This window comes from Eriocheir sinensis, chromosome 33 (genome assembly GCF_024679095.1).
Source record: "Eriocheir sinensis breed Jianghai 21 chromosome 33, ASM2467909v1, whole genome shotgun sequence".
Classification (NCBI taxonomy): Eukaryota; Metazoa; Arthropoda; class Malacostraca; order Decapoda; family Varunidae; genus Eriocheir; species Eriocheir sinensis.
In genome coordinates, this window is record NC_066541.1 from 3,449,672 (window position 1) to 3,464,917 (window position 15,246).

General features: G+C 43.4%; 1 protein-coding gene and 1 long non-coding RNA gene across 9 annotated transcripts in view; one reads left to right on the forward strand and one right to left on the reverse strand.

Moving 5' to 3' along the window:
* Positions 1 to 6,512: 6,512 nt before the first annotated feature.
* Positions 6,513 to 15,246, forward strand: part of LOC127006564 (OTU domain-containing protein 7A-like) — a 33,805-nt gene continuing 25,071 nt past the window's right edge. For 2 of the 3 annotated variants that reach the window (XR_007759637.1, XM_050876558.1), the window contains exons 1-2: positions 9,832 to 10,060; positions 10,260 to 10,342. Coding sequence is in view for 2 of the 3 variants with exons in the window: in XM_050876558.1 (XP_050732515.1) it covers positions 10,056 to 10,060; positions 10,260 to 10,342 (88 nt within the window). In the remaining variant the exon portion in view is untranslated. Of the gene's footprint in view, positions 6,768 to 9,831; positions 10,061 to 10,259; positions 10,343 to 15,246 lie in introns of those variants that run through there. The other variant, XM_050876559.1, reaches the window with a different exon arrangement.
* On the reverse strand, positions 6,774 to 8,374 carry LOC127006567 (uncharacterized). Of its 6 annotated transcripts, none has more exons than XR_007759641.1 (3): positions 8,058 to 8,374; positions 7,737 to 7,844; positions 6,774 to 7,693 (listed from the first exon to the last, which is right to left on the reverse strand). It is a non-coding gene; the product is annotated as an uncharacterized LOC127006567 (long non-coding RNA). The 6 variants fall into 6 exon arrangements; XR_007759638.1 differs by having other exon boundaries at positions 7,737 to 7,909; XR_007759639.1 differs by having other exon boundaries at positions 6,774 to 7,520; positions 7,694 to 7,909.

The following is a 15,246-nucleotide window of genomic DNA, read 5'->3' on the forward strand; positions in this document are numbered from 1 at the left end:
AACCCAACCCAACCCAACACATCTGCCGCGTGGCAGACCAATGCAACACGCCTCTAGCCGCCACTTGCTCATCACAACTACTTTATATTTTACTGCAAAGGCAGACCAAGGGAAAAAAAGCTCGCGAAACTTTCTTCCCATTAAAAAAAAGTATAGATACCCAAAAGAATGGTCACTTTCGGTCAATGAGACATATTGCTACTTCCTGCTAACTTACCGGCCGCGTAGCGAATGTCGGTAACATAAGTGTTCAGGGTCACAGTGTGATTCACAACATTGTTGGTTGGCGATTATCACCAACAAAAACGAGCAACATGTTGGGAGAAGTTTGGCCTGCGTGACGTGACTGGGTGCCGCACAGTACGGTCGCACTCCTTTTGCCTCGATCTCTCTTGTGTTGAATGACACAACTAGGGTTGCCACCCTGAGGTCAGAAAAATGTTGAATGCAAGATCTCACTCTCCAATATGGAATGGATCCATATTTAAAGGAACGGGTGCCAACCCTAAAATTTCTCAAGCATGCAATAAGTGACAGCCGCAGCACGCTGCTGGTGGAGGCAAGAGGGAAGGGGGAGGGACGTTACGTCACGTATTTTACACGTATTTTAGGACGAACCTTTGACAAATTTTACGAGCTGGTTTTGTGGTTAACCGAAAAATGCGCTCACTACAATTTTAAGATACTGAATTATATCAGCTTGACCATTCAGATAATAAAATACCGTACAGAACAAATGCCGTTCCGTATTGGTTCAAAACGGAACGATACATTTCATTCTGGAATACAGAGCGATTCCGTATTTTAAGGAACGGCAAGGCTGCCGCCACGACAGTCGCAAAGACCGTCAGGAAGACCGTCGGCCAACTCCTTGGCAACTGTCGGCCAGCTAGTCGGCCAACCAGTTGACAGACAATCTGGAAGACTGTCGTCAAGACCGTCTGCGACTGTCGGCCAATCGGGCGTCCGATTCGTGGTTGTCATAGACATATGGCGCCATTTCAAAAATTGACCGTTGAGACTCGTCTTGAGACTAGTTGGCAGCATGTCGCAGACATTCTGCCAACTAGTTGGCCGAATGTCCCAGACAGTCGGCAGTCATGGTAGCCGACACCAAGACGCCAAAAAATTCTTGGAGCGTGAGAACCGACTTGTCAATGCAGAAGTCGCTGGGTTGTCGTGGCCCAGAGTCGGCACAGTGTGAACGGGGCTTAAAGCCCCGTTCACACTGTGCCGACTCTGGGCCACGACTCTAGGGTACACGAGGTTTTGGGTGTTGATGTGAAAGGGTCGGGCATTTCTTGGAAGAGGTTTTGAGACTGTTGCCGAATGCTGCGCCGACGTCGTGACGGGAGTCTGGAGTCGTGAGGGTTAGCACGACATGCTGGCTACTAGTTGGCCGAATGTCCCAGACAGTCGGCAAGACACCAAGACGCCAATAAAACCTCCTCCCCCTTCTTGGAGCGTGGGAACCAACTTGTCAAATGGAAAATTCGCTGTGTTGTCGTGACCCAGAGTCGGCACAGTGTGAACGTGGCTTAGTGTCGCCCACTCTTGAACAGGGCAGGTTAGGTTAGGTTAGGGTTAGTTGGAATTATAAATGGTAATTTTGAGTGGGTATTACAATGAGAGTATTTTCCAGAACACCCCGTCGTTAGTTTCCAAGGTACAGTCAAGCGTCTTCACTCAGGAACCACATACCCGTAGAGAGATTGGGAATATGCTTCCCGGTAGGATCGATCGACTTGCCCTAGTCGTGAGTTACGTGGGGATTTCCTTGATCTCCTTCATCCAAGGTGGTCTTGTACAGAAACAACTATATTACCGGCGTTGGAGATCCTTTACGGAGATCCTGCGAAGGCACTTGGTACCAAAGGCATCGACACGCCTCTCCAAGTCACTATTCAGTGTCCATGTCTCACAGTCGTACAGTAAGACAGGGAACACAAGTGACAAAGATTCGAATCTTTGTCCGCCTGCATAGACATCAACAACGCCATATACTCGTGTTGAGCGAGTCTATAACACTGTGGGCCAGGCCAATCCATCGAGTTACTTCCTGGTAAGACCCGCCATTATTATGCACTACGCTACCAAGGTATATGAAACTATTGGTGACCTCGACATCCTCACCACATGCATGGACAGACTGAACTGTGTTATCCAGCAAGCTTCCAAATGACTGGACCTTGGTTTTGGCCCAGGAGACCTTCAGTCCCAGAGGCTTTTCCTTCTCATGCTGCCCTTCGAGAGCCAACACCAGGACCTTCTGTGGTTCCGCGAAGCATTTAAATCTACACTCCCTAGAAATTCGAAGGTTGCGAGGAGACTTGATCGAAGTCTATAAATGGATAAAGGGCTTTAATAAAGGGGATGTCAATAAGATTTTGATAGTAAAAGAGCCAGGTAGGACGCGTAGCAATGGTTTTAAGTTTGACAAATTCAGATTCAACAAAGACATAGGCAAGAATTGGTTCACCAATAGAGTGGTGGACGAATGGAACAGGCTTGGGAGCCATGTTGTGGGTGTCAATACCATAGATACATTCAAGAAGAGGTTAGATAAAGCCATGGATAGTGAGGTGAGGTGGGGTTGAGTGTGCAGGAGCTGCCTTGTATAGGCCAACCGGCCTCTTGCAGACTCCTTATCGTTCTTATGTTCTTATGTTCTTATCAGCAAAAACAAGATCAGTGACCTTGATGTCGCCAACAGGTGCTCCGCAACGACTTTGCTGATCAACAACGTTGCCCACTACCCATGTAAGTGTTGAAAAGTGATGGAGCAAGGACGCACCCCTGTTACTCCAGAAGTAACAGGAAAGAAGCCGGAAACGCCTCCCACACACTTCACAGCACTCTCAGCAGAGTAAAGGCCAGTCATCAGGTCATTAACCTTCCAGGAATCAATCCCACGGACCCGCAGAATGTCCCAGAGTGCCACGATGCACTGAGTCGAAAACTTTATTGAGATCGACATAGGCTGTGAGCAGCCCCTGTCGAAACTCACGTCGGCGTTCGACGAGGACGGGAAGTGTTGGGATCCGGTCAAATGTTGATTTGCCGGGAGTAAACCCGGGTTGCTTAGGTCTCTGAAACTTTAGTAGATGAGATCGAATTCGCAACAGCAGCAGATGAGCCAGCACCTTGCCCGGCACACTGAGCGGTGTAATACCACGGTAATTGTTGCAGTCCTGTCGGTCTCCTTTCCTTTAACAGAGAGAGACAACCAAACCCCTTTTCCAGTCAAGAAGAATGGCACCGGACTGCCACACGGCAGAAAGCACCGCATGCAACCCATGAATCATGGCTTTACCCCTGGCTTTCAACATCTCTGCATTGATATTACAGATCTCAGTTGCCTTTACACCCTTCAACTTTCTCACAGTCTCCCACCTCCGCAAGAATGGGTCGAATTTCGCGTATTGTTGGATCAGCAGCCGTCATCTGCAACCCAGCCAAAGGGAGATGTCTGCTTGGAGGCTCTGCTGTAAACAACTGCCCAAAATACTCGGCCAAACGAGCCCGGCACCCATCCGCATCTGATACTATCTGCCTATAAACCGTTCGAATAGTTCTCGTCTGAAATGTGGATTTGGAGCGAAGCTTCTTCAGAGCTCGAAAGGTGTTTTTCATTTAGACTACCTCGACATCCTCAGCGAGACCTCTGACGCACGTACCTCTCCTCATCCCTCTTTCATTAAAAGGGTTATAGTCTTTAGTTTTAGAGTCCTGTATCGCTCCAGTCCCCAGCCAACCTGGCAACACGACTCTATTCTACAGTGTCTCCCTCGAGGCAATGCCACTCCTAGACCTTGGACATGGTTCGGACGATTTTGGAAGGGCTCAGAGGAAGTCTCCAGTTCATGTTGCATGATTTCCTTACCTTGGTATCTACATGTCTTTCCCCTTCTTTCCCTCCCAAGGGCACAAGGAAGTCCCCAGTTCTTCATGTTGCATGATTTCCTTACCTTGGTACATGTCTTTCCCATTCCTCCCCTCCCATGGTCACAAGGAAGTCCCCAGTTCTTCATGTTACAAGATCTTCCCTCGGGAAATACTAGTCTAACAATCATATACTTTTTCCAGTGAACCCTACATTATGGACCGGAAACTTGCCCCAGCCCTGTCATTAAGCCGTGAATTTTGGAAAATCAACCGCTTTGGTGCGAATCGCCATAACTCCCTTATTTCTGGGGCTACAGAAATGTTTTTGGTATCAATCAACGGCAAAATGAAAGGGCTATATTTTTAATTAGCGACCGGGCTCAAAACCCGAAAGGGTAAAAAACCGAATAAATTCGCAAAAAACGACTCTGAAAAAAACTATTTTTTGAGTTCCCAACCTTGAAACCCGCTCATTTTTTTAGAATTTAAAAAAACTTATTTAACAAATAATTTAGCCCTACCAATGTGCTTTCCAATATGATGCATAACATTTCTCTACTCCCAGTAGTATCGTCGCTAGCGTTCGAAACGTAAACCCTTTTGAGAGCGATTTTGACGAACTCCAGACGTAGTGACGTACATTGTTTTTTGCTTTTCTTGTAAACTGTAATATTTATGTTGACTGCATTATATTCGTCATTTACACAAAAACTTCAACGTGGCCAACACTGTACGTGATTCTTTCATTCAACACAGTCTCAACTGCAGTTCTCATAAGGGTGTTGTAGTTTTTAGTTTTGACTCTGTCTTGTAACTGCCAGCCAGGGTGGTTGTATGAATGTATTAGGCTCAGCATCAAAAAGACCATAATAATTTCATAATTTGTTCCTCATACTTATTTGGAAAAAGGGTGATGTAGGCTATGCATAGAACTTCAATAATAGGCTACGGTACAAATCGTCTACATACTGATGCTTGAAGCTGATCATTCGTGTTCGCCACATTGAAGTTTTTGTGTAAATGATGAATATGAATATGCAGTCAACATAAATATTACAGTTTACAAGAAAAGCAAAAAACAATGTACGTCACTACGTGTATTATATATATATATATATATATATATATATATATATATATATATATATATATATATATATATATATATATATATATATATATATATATATATATATATAATGTAGTTAGTTAATTAGTTGAACCTGCTTTAGTTACTAATCAAATTGATTCGTTTTCTGTTTCAAATCTTAGATTTAGAATATGGAGAATTTTTTTAACGGGTAACCAAAATAAATATGAAAAGAACCTACATTTTTCTGTTTTATTTCATGATGATGACTAACATTTGTTATTTCCCAATCCACTGAAAAAGCAGTTTGCAAAGAAACACATATCATATATAGAGGAAGCAAAAGTCAAATAACGCGAAAAAGAATTGATGTGTGCCAAATAAGGAGACTGGGTAACGAGTGTTTTTATATTCCATAAATCAATAAAAAGCTAGTAGCTAGGGCATAGAAAAATTCAATAAATTAATAACTTCGTAATGGAGTGTTTTACCACGTGCTACTGTCACTCAGCAAGCGTTGATGCCGAATTTTTTACATATATGCCTCGGCCCCAGGGAATCTTAAGAGGGCGGCTGCGGGCTTCAGAATTTGCACGGAGTCAACCATTCCATAGAGATCAGTGGGCGGGGCTGACCCGCAGCTTTCAACCCCCCCCGTCCGTCACTCTCAAATAGATTTACTTGACAATGACAGCACAACGTGATGGTCACGTGGTGACTACGTAGATTTGTTTCCGGGGATATATACTCTTTCATGTTATTTATTTTATTAATCGTTATTTACATATGCAGTAAATTATTAAGACACGTACCCTTTATTTGCACTTGCAGAGCCAGATGTCTTTTAATATACCTGAAATGAGCTATCAATTAAAGAATTTGAAAAAACACAGATCGTTCGAGCAAGATGTGACATATGTTATTTGATACAATATTGTCTTTCCACGTGCTTATATGTTAGATTATCGATGCAAACGACAGAGTTGTTATTTATTTACGTAAATATTCAAATATATTATTGAAAAATAAGCTTAAATGTCTATCACAACAGTTGATTTTCACGCATACACGAACTAGAAATGCGCAGGTGCCACATCCATCAAAATTTCCGCTTTGTTGGCGGACAGACGGAATGAAACATACTTTAGGCACTCTTATACTTCACTGCAGTGCGTACACTTATATACTTCACCCTGCACTGAGCTGTTTTCTGTATACTTATAATTTGCTTCCACTGACTTAATTTACTTTTCTATTTTCTTTTCCTTTGTTTTCTTCACTTTAGCTTACTTTGGACTTTCCTTTTTTTTTTTTGCATTTCTCTTTTCTGCCTTTTTTGTTTGTTTCCACTATTACACTTTTCTTCCATGTTCCTCCCTTCTCCCTTGTTGTTTACCTGCAACAATAAACTATTAATCAATCAATCAATCTTTTTACTTCTCTTTTATTGAAATTAAAGTCGCGCCAAAAACACAGCTGAGAAGTTTACTGGAACGAGGACTTGTATTTACTAAGGAACAACAAGGTCTCTTACAACATATTCAACTCATTACGCATAAGTCTTCTTTCTTCGCCTGTATAACACTAAATGATCTTAACGTGAATTCTACAGAAAACGTCGGCTGTGACCTTCCTGGCGAGCAGTGGCATTGGCGAGGGGCAAGGAGGAAACATGGCTGACAGGTTGGGGTCAGCTGATGGCAGCCACTCCACGGTTTGAAAAAAGATAGAAATAATGACTTAGACTCGCTTTTCCAGGGTGCTCCACGCCTCCTCTTCTCCACAAGCCGAGGTGAGCTCCTTCTGCTCCTTCTTCTTCTCCTCCTTCTTCTCCTTTTGAGTTGTTGTGCTTTGTATCGCTTCTTAGGTCCTCCTTGGTACTTCTTCATACTTGAATACTTCACAATGCTCACTTATTTACTTCACTACGCACACTTATATATACTTCACCCTGCCCTGAGCTCTGTTTTATCTGTACACTTTGCTTCCTCAGACTTGCTATTCTATTTTCTTTTGTTTTCACTTGAGCTGTCTGGTGTTTTTTTCTTTTTTTTTCCATTTTCGTTATCTGCCCTTCTGTTATTGTTTCCACTGTTACACTTGTTTCTTTTTACTCCCCCTCTCTCCCCCCTTCCTCCCCTCCATGCCCTAAGCTCCCCCGTGGTGCTTGGTACTACGCCCCCGTGGCCGCCCCCTCCCGGAACGCCCACCCCGCTATCTAGGTTACCACTTCGCCACCTTTGTTATGGCCTGGGATCGTTTTTAAAGGGGTCATTTTAAGTGATTGGATTGCCTTAGAAAACATTAAGATTCTGACTGCCCAGTGGAACCTATGGGATAGTAATCTAGCCCAATGAAAAGAGTAATCTAGTCCCACCAAAATACTAACCTACCGTACCTCACGAAGACAGTAACCTAGCCCTCTGAAGTTGTAACCTAGCCCCACAAAAATACTAACCTAGCCCCACAAAGACAGTAACCTAGCCCTCTGAAGTTGTAACCTAGCCCCACAAAAATACTAACCTAGCCCCACAATGACAGTAACCTAGCCCTCGGAAGTTGTAACCTAGCCCCACAAAAATACTAACCTAGCCCCACAATGACAGTAACCTAGCCCTCGGAAGTTGTAACCTAGCCCAACAATGACAGTAACCTAGCCCTCTGAAGTTGTAACCTAGCCCCACAAAAATACTAACCTAGCCCCACAAAGACAGTAACCTAGCCCTCGGAAGTTGTAACCTAGCCCAACAATGACAGTAACCTAGCCCTCTGAAGTTGTAACCTAGCCCCACAAAAATACTAACCTAGCCCCACAAAGACAGTAACCTAGCCCTCTGAAGTTGTAACCTAGCCCCACAAAAATACTAACCTAGCCCCACAAAGACAGTAACCTAGCCCTCTGAAGTTGTAACCTAGCCCCACAAAAATACTAACCTAGCCCCACAAAGACAGTAACCTAGCCCCACAAAGACAGTAACCTAGCCCCACAAAGACAGTAACCTAGCCCCACAAAGACAGTAACCTAGCCCCACAAAGACTGTAACCTAGCCCTGACAGTAACCTAGCCCTCTGAAGTTGTAACCTAGCCCCACAAAAATACTAACCTAGCCCCACAAAGACAGTAACCTAGCCCTCTGAAGTTGTAACCTAGCCCCACAAAAATACTAACCTAGCCCCACAAAAATACTAACCTAGCCCCAGAAAGACAGTAACCTAGCCCTCTGAAGTTGTAACCTAGCCCCACAAAAATACTAACCTAGCCCCACAAAGACAGTAACCTAGCCCCACAAAGACAGTAACCTAGCCCCACAAAGACAGTAACCTAGTCCCACAAAGACAGTAACCTAGCCCCACAAAGACTGTAACCTAGCCCTCTGAAGTTGTAACCTAGCCCCACAAAGACAGGATAATATTTACAAAACCCTAGCCACCTCTGGCAAAGTTAATGCTTACATCATGGATTTCTTTTTGGTCCCTGAATGCAGTGCAGTGACAAGTGACTTCCAGAAAGGAGAAAGAATCCAATTCAGGGACTATTTATTGTTGAAAATAGGGTCGCCTCCTCTGGCGGCGGCCATGGCGCTGTGTTGCGAGAAACACCTCCGGTTGGGATAGTTTAAATATGCTCCCCTACCCTAAACCCTCTGCGAGCTATTTTGCGGCTGCATCGGCAGTACCGTCGCTATGGCCGCCGCCAAAAGAGGCGACACTTTCATGAATTATTATCCCGTATTTTCAACAATAAATGGTCCCTGAATTGGATTCTTTCTCCTTTCCGGAAGTTACTTGTGACCACTGCAATCAGGGACCAAAAAGAAACCCATGATGTAAGTGTTAACTTTGCCAGAGGTGGCTAGGGTTTCGTAAATTTTTCCCCAGTAACCCACTCCACAATAATAGGAACCCAGCCCCACTATAGTACTACCATCCCTAAATGAGGAGATCACCCAAGAAAAACTTTTGCGTCGCTGAGGGGTTAACCTCAGACCTTGTTCTTATTTCCTATTGGGGTAAGAGGAACCTTGCATCCTTCAACGCCTCAAAAACCTAATTTCTCCACTTATCAACTCGACACAGTCTTCCAAACACCTATCCTCTATTCTTCAACAACATTCATCTGTCACCCTCTTCTACACTAAACATCCTCGGTCTATCCTTAGCTCAAAATTTCAACTGGAAACTTCACATCTCCTCTCTTACTAAATCAGCTTCCTCGAGGTTGGGCGTTCTGTATTTCTCCACCAGTTCTCCCCTGCACAGATGCTTTCCATTTATGAGGGCCTTGTCTGCTCTTGTATGGAGTATGCATCTCATGTGCTTCATTCACACAGATCTCTTAGACAGAGTGGAGTCTAAGGCCGATATTCCTGTCTAGCAACATCTTCCTCAAAGTATAACTTAGCAGATCCAAGGTACCTCGAGACCTCCCTTGGACCTTTCCCTTGGGATAATAATTAGGGATTATATCGTCATTTATGCATAATGAAGTGCTCGTGTATTCTCATTGGCATATAATAGTTCATTTCAGTCCACCTCGACCGGTATATTACTATATGAGGAAATATTTAAAGATACAAACACGTTTACAAGACTTTAGTGTAGAAGTGAAGAAATAGGGTGATGTTTTCCTGCAGGGTGTCACGTTTATTGACAGCGTAAAGTATGTTCTCTAAAGTGAAACGAATGAGCGAGAATTATATTATCAGAATAAGTATTACATTTTGTTTATTCATAAGTGGAAGAAGAAGAACTGCGAAATATTCAGTTGCTCAAGCTATATGCTTTTCACATGGTGGAAGCGGCAACACCGCGTGTTCCAACAACCATCATCTGAACGTTGCCAGGTTGTCGTACTCTGCCTCTAATGTTTGCCGATTTCCGACCCCAAAACTGCTTTCATTACCCAAATAACTGCCTTCATATATGGTTATCGTTTAATTGGTTAATTATTGGTGCTTCTTGGCAACAGTTATGGGCCTGAAACCGGTATATATACGCGGCTCGTGAGTATGATAATCTGGCAACGGTGACCGTGGACCAACACCTCGTTACTTCGACTTTTCTCATCCATATTTCGTACATGAGGTAAGTACTACATCGATAATCATCTCCTGTGCTGGGCAGGAAGGTTTATATAGGGATGGTACTCAGATTATTTTTGTGGTACTCTTTTCCTCCTGAATCCCTTTATTTATTTATTTATTTATATTTTGTTATCTTTATCTGCATTCCTTCTTTCCTTAGTTGTTACATGATTTCTTAAATGGGCTCCATCCTCCTCCAGGTGCAGCATGGAGGGAGAGAAGTTGGCTGAATTCATCTCCCACACTCAGGCTGATCCCGTCCTTGCCAGACAGATCTTACAAAGTATGTGTTTGGCTGGGAAGTAGTTGTTGAGTTATGTATTGTGTGATTCAGATTAGTGCCTTTTTTTTCTAGGTACCGTATTTTGCGACATATAACGCGCACCTTTTTCATAAATTAAATGCCAGTAAGTTACCCCTGCACGGTATACGCAGAAGGTACAAATTTTGATTTTTTTTTCCTTTTGTCTGCCATTTTATGCCGTAATTTTGAAGTTGGCGTGGCGTTTTATGGGTCAGCGTGACTCCTAGGCTGCCACACAACTTCTCCGTACCATTCTCAGTGTTTCTGTGACTGTAACAATATCTATTTTTCCCCATAAGTTATTAAGTTCGCCATTTGCGCATTTGCCATTTGCGCTCCTTCAGACCGCCCATATGTGCACAAACGGTGGGGTTTTACTGTACTAGGAAAAGTATTGGTGCCAATACCGATCCTTGAGGCACTCCACTATCCACAATTCTCCATTTCGATTTCATGTCCTTTACCACTGTTCTCATCTCTCTTCCCCTTGACTAACTTTCCATCCAGTTTTTCATTTTCCCTTTCAATCCTCCTTTATTCTCCAGCTTCCATAGTAGTCTTGTATGTGGAACTTTGTCAAAAGCCTTCTTCAGGTCCAAGTACATGCAATCAACCCATCCATCCCTCTCCTGTGTTATGTCTGTCACTCTTGAGTAAAAGCTCAGTAAGTTTGTTACACACGAGCACCCTTTTCTAAAGCCATACTGCTTTTTTGTGATTATATTGTGTTCTAGAAATTTTGTCTGTTGTCTCTATCACTTTCTTGCATATTTTTCATACTACACTGGTCAGTGATACTGGTCTGTAGCTTGTTTTTTTTTCCTTTTTTCCAATTTTGTACATAGGGAACACTTCAGCCCTCCACCATTCCTTTGGTATTTTACCAGTTGTTATTGAGCATTTTATGATATCATATACTGGTCCAACCAGCTGATTTCTGCATTCTTTCAGTATATAACCTGAGACTCCATTCGGTCCTACTGCTTCCTCTCTTCCAGCTCCTCCATTATTTTATATATATCCTCTTTAGTTACTATGACTTCATCCATATGAACATTTATCATGTTATGTTGTGGTTCATCGAATTGTGATTTTTTTGTAAAAACTTGCTGGAACCTTTTATTTAGCAGCTCAGTCATGTCTTTAGGATCTTCGATTATCTAATTTCCATTATTCAATCTTTCTATTGTTTCCCTTGGTTTGATTTTTCCACTTACGAATCTATAAAACAGTTTAGGTTCTTCCTTGCACTTTTTGACAATATCCTTTTCATATCCTTTCTCTTCTCTCCTTATTTTCATGTATTCATTTCTTTCTATCTTAAAATCTTTATTCCTTTGATTCTTATTTCTTTTCAATCTCTTCCACGCTTTGTCTCTTTTTTTCCTTTGCCTTTGCACATCTTGCATTTAACCAATCCTTTTTTCCTTTTCCTTTGGGTATATATTCTGGTACATATTTCATAACTCCTTGTTCAAATGCCTCCATAAAAATATCATACTTTTCTTGCACCTCTCTTGTTCTCTTTAACTTTTCCCAGTCTAGCTCTCCATAGTATTTCCTTAGATTTTCCAAGTCTGCCTTCCTATAGTTTAACCTGTTTCTTTTATATGATTTGTCTCCCTCATTTCCTTCCTCCTCTGTTTCCATCTCTATTATTACTTGATCACTTTCCCAGGGGGCACCCATACCTTAATTCATTCAACAAGTGTATTCCCTTTGTTAACACCAGGTCCAGTCTCGCCGGTTCGTCTTCACTTCTGTATCTCGTGTTTTCCTTCACCCATTGCATCATCAAGTTCTTCAGTGTGTGTGTGTGTGTGTGTGTTTACCTAGTTGTGACATACGGGAAAAAGAGCTACGCTCGCGCTGTCCTGTCTCCATTTTTTTTTTTTTACAACAAAGGAGGCAGCTCAAGGGCACAAAAAAAAAGGAAACAGTAATAAAAAAAGCCCGCTACTCGCTGCTCCTAAAAAAGAATCAGAAGAGGTGGCCGAAAGAGAGGTCAATTTCGGGAGGAGAGGTGTCCTGATACCCTTCTCTTGAAAGAGTTCAAGTCGTAGGCAGGAGGAAATACAAATGAAGGAAGATTGTTCCAGAGTTTACCAGCGTGAGGGATGAAAGAGTGAAGATGCTGGTTAACTCATGCAGAAGGGGTTTGGACAGTATAGGGATGAGCATGAGTAGAAAGTCGTGTGCAGCGGGGCCGTGGGAGGGGGGGAGGCATGCAGTTAGCAAGTTCAGAGGAGCAGTCAGTGTGAAAATATCGATAGAAGATAGAAAGAGAGGCAACATCGCGATGGAATGTAAGAGGTAGGAGACTATCAGTAGGAGGAGGAGAGCTGATGAGACGAAGAGCCTTAGACTCCACTCTGTCCAGAAGAGCTGTGTGAGTGGAGCCCCCCCACACGTGAGATGCATACTCCATACGAGGGCGGACAAGGCCCCTGTATATGGATAGCAACTGCGCGGGGGAGAAGAACTGGCAGAGACAATACAGAACGCCCAACCTCAAGGAAGCTGATTTAGCAAGAGAGGAGATGTGAAGTTTCCAGTTGAGATTTTGAGTAAAGGATAGACCGAGGATGTTTAGTGTTGAAGATGGTGATAGCTGAGTGTTGTCGAAGAATAAGGGATAGGTGTTTGGAAGATTGTGTCGAGTTGATAGGTGGAGAAATTGAGTTTTTGAGGCATTGAAGGACACAAGGTTCCTTCTGCCCCAATCGGAAGTGATAGCAAGGTCTGAGGTTAAGCGTTCTGCAGCCTCCAGACTGGAGTCGTGTACTTCCTGTTGTGATGTTCTTCTATTGAAAGAAGTTGAATAATGCAGAGTGGAGTTGTCGGCGTATGAGTGGACAGGACAGTTTGTTATGGAAAGAAGATCATTGATGAATAACAGGAAGAGAGTGGGTGATAGGACAGAGCCCTGTGGAACGCCACTGTTGATAGGTTTAGGGGAAGAGCAGTGACCGTCTACCACCGCAGAGATAGAACGGCTGGAAAGGAAACTGGAGATAAAGGAACAGAGAGAGGGATAGAATCCGAAAGAGGGCAGTTTAGAAAGCATAGACTTGTGCCAGACTCTATCGATGGCTTTCGATATGTCTAGCGCAACAGAGAAAGTTTCATCGAAACGGCTAAGAGAGGATGACCAAGAGTCAGTTAAGAGAGCAAGAAGATCGCCAGTAGAACGCCCCTTGCGGAACCCATACTGGTGATCAGATAGAAGGTTAGAAGTGGAAAGGTGCTTTTGAATCTTCCGGTTAAGGATTGATTCAAAAGCTTTAGATAGACAGGAAAGTAAAGCTATAGGGCGGTAGTTTGAGGGATTGGAACGGTCACCCTTCTTAGGCACAGGCTGTACAAAGGCATACTTCCAGCAGGAAGGAAAGGTAGATGTTGATAGGCAGAGATGAAAGAGTTTGACCAGGCAGGGTGTCAGCATGGAAGCACAGTTTTTAAGGACAATAGGAGGCACTCCATCAGGTCCATAAGCCCTCTGAGAGTTGAGGCCAGAGAGGGCATAGAAAACATCATTTGGAAGAATCTTAATAACAGGCATAAAGGAGTCAGAGGGGGGATGAGTAGGAGGAATATGCCAGAATCGTCCAGGGTGGAGTTCTTACAGAAAGTTTGAGCGAAGAGTTTAGCTATAGAGACAGATGAGACAGCAGTGCTGCCGTCAGGGTTAAGGAGAGGAGGGAAAGAGGAAGAAGTGAAATTGGAGGAGATATTTTTGGCTAGATGCCAGAAGTCACGGGAAGAATTAGAAGAAGCAAGGTGTTGACATTTTCTATTGATAAAAGAAGTTTTGGTAAGTCAGAGAATAGATTTGGCACGATTCTGGGCTGAAATGTAAAGGTCATAGTTAGCGAGAGTTCGAAGGCTCTGGAACATTTTGTGAGCTGCCTCTCTATCTTTAATAGCACAAGAACGAGCATGATTAAACCAAGGCTTTTTATTCAGCATGAGGAGTAGAAAAAGAACGTGGAATGTATGTCTCCATTCCAGAGACAATCACCTCTGAGATGCGCTGGGCACACAGAGGGGTCTCTCTCCTGGAAGCAGTAATCATTCCATGGGAAATCAGAAAAGTTCATCCTCAGGTCATCCCACCGAGCTGAAGCAAAATGCCAGAAGCATCGCCTCTTCAGTGGGTCCAGAGGATGTACAGGAGCGATAGGACAGGAAACAGAAATAAGGTTATGATCGGAGGAGCCCAACAGAGAGAACAGTTTGACAGAGTAAGGAGAAGGATTAGAGATAAGGAAGAGGTCTAGTATGTTGGGCCTGTCTCCAAGACGGTCGGGAATACGAGTAGGGTGCTGAACCAACTGCTCTAGGTTGTTGAGGAGAGCAAAGTTGTAGGCTTGTTCACCAGGCTGGTCAGTGAAAGAGGATGAAAGCCAAAGCTGGTGGTAAACATTGAAATTTCCCAAGATGGAGATTTCAGCGAAGGGAGAGTGAGTCAAGATGTGCTCCACTTTAGAATTCAGATAGTCAAAGAATTTTACATAGTTAGTAGAGTTAGGTGAGAGATAAACAACACAGATGTATTTAGTAATAGAATGACAATGAAGTCTTAGCCAGATGGTGGAAAATACAGAAGAGTTAAGGTCGTGGGCACGAGAGCAAGTGATGTCGTTGCGCACGTAGGCGCAACATCCAGCTTTGGATTGAAATTTAGGATAGAGATAGTAGGAGGGAACAGAGTAGAGGTTGCTTTCAGTAGCCTCAGAAACCTGTGTTTTGGTGTGGAAGAGAAGATGAGGTTTAGAGGAGGAGAGATGGTGTTCCACTGAATGAAAATTAGAACGAAGACCGCGAATGTTGCAGAAATTGATAAGGAGGAGGTTCAAGGAGTTATCAGGACACCTCTCAAG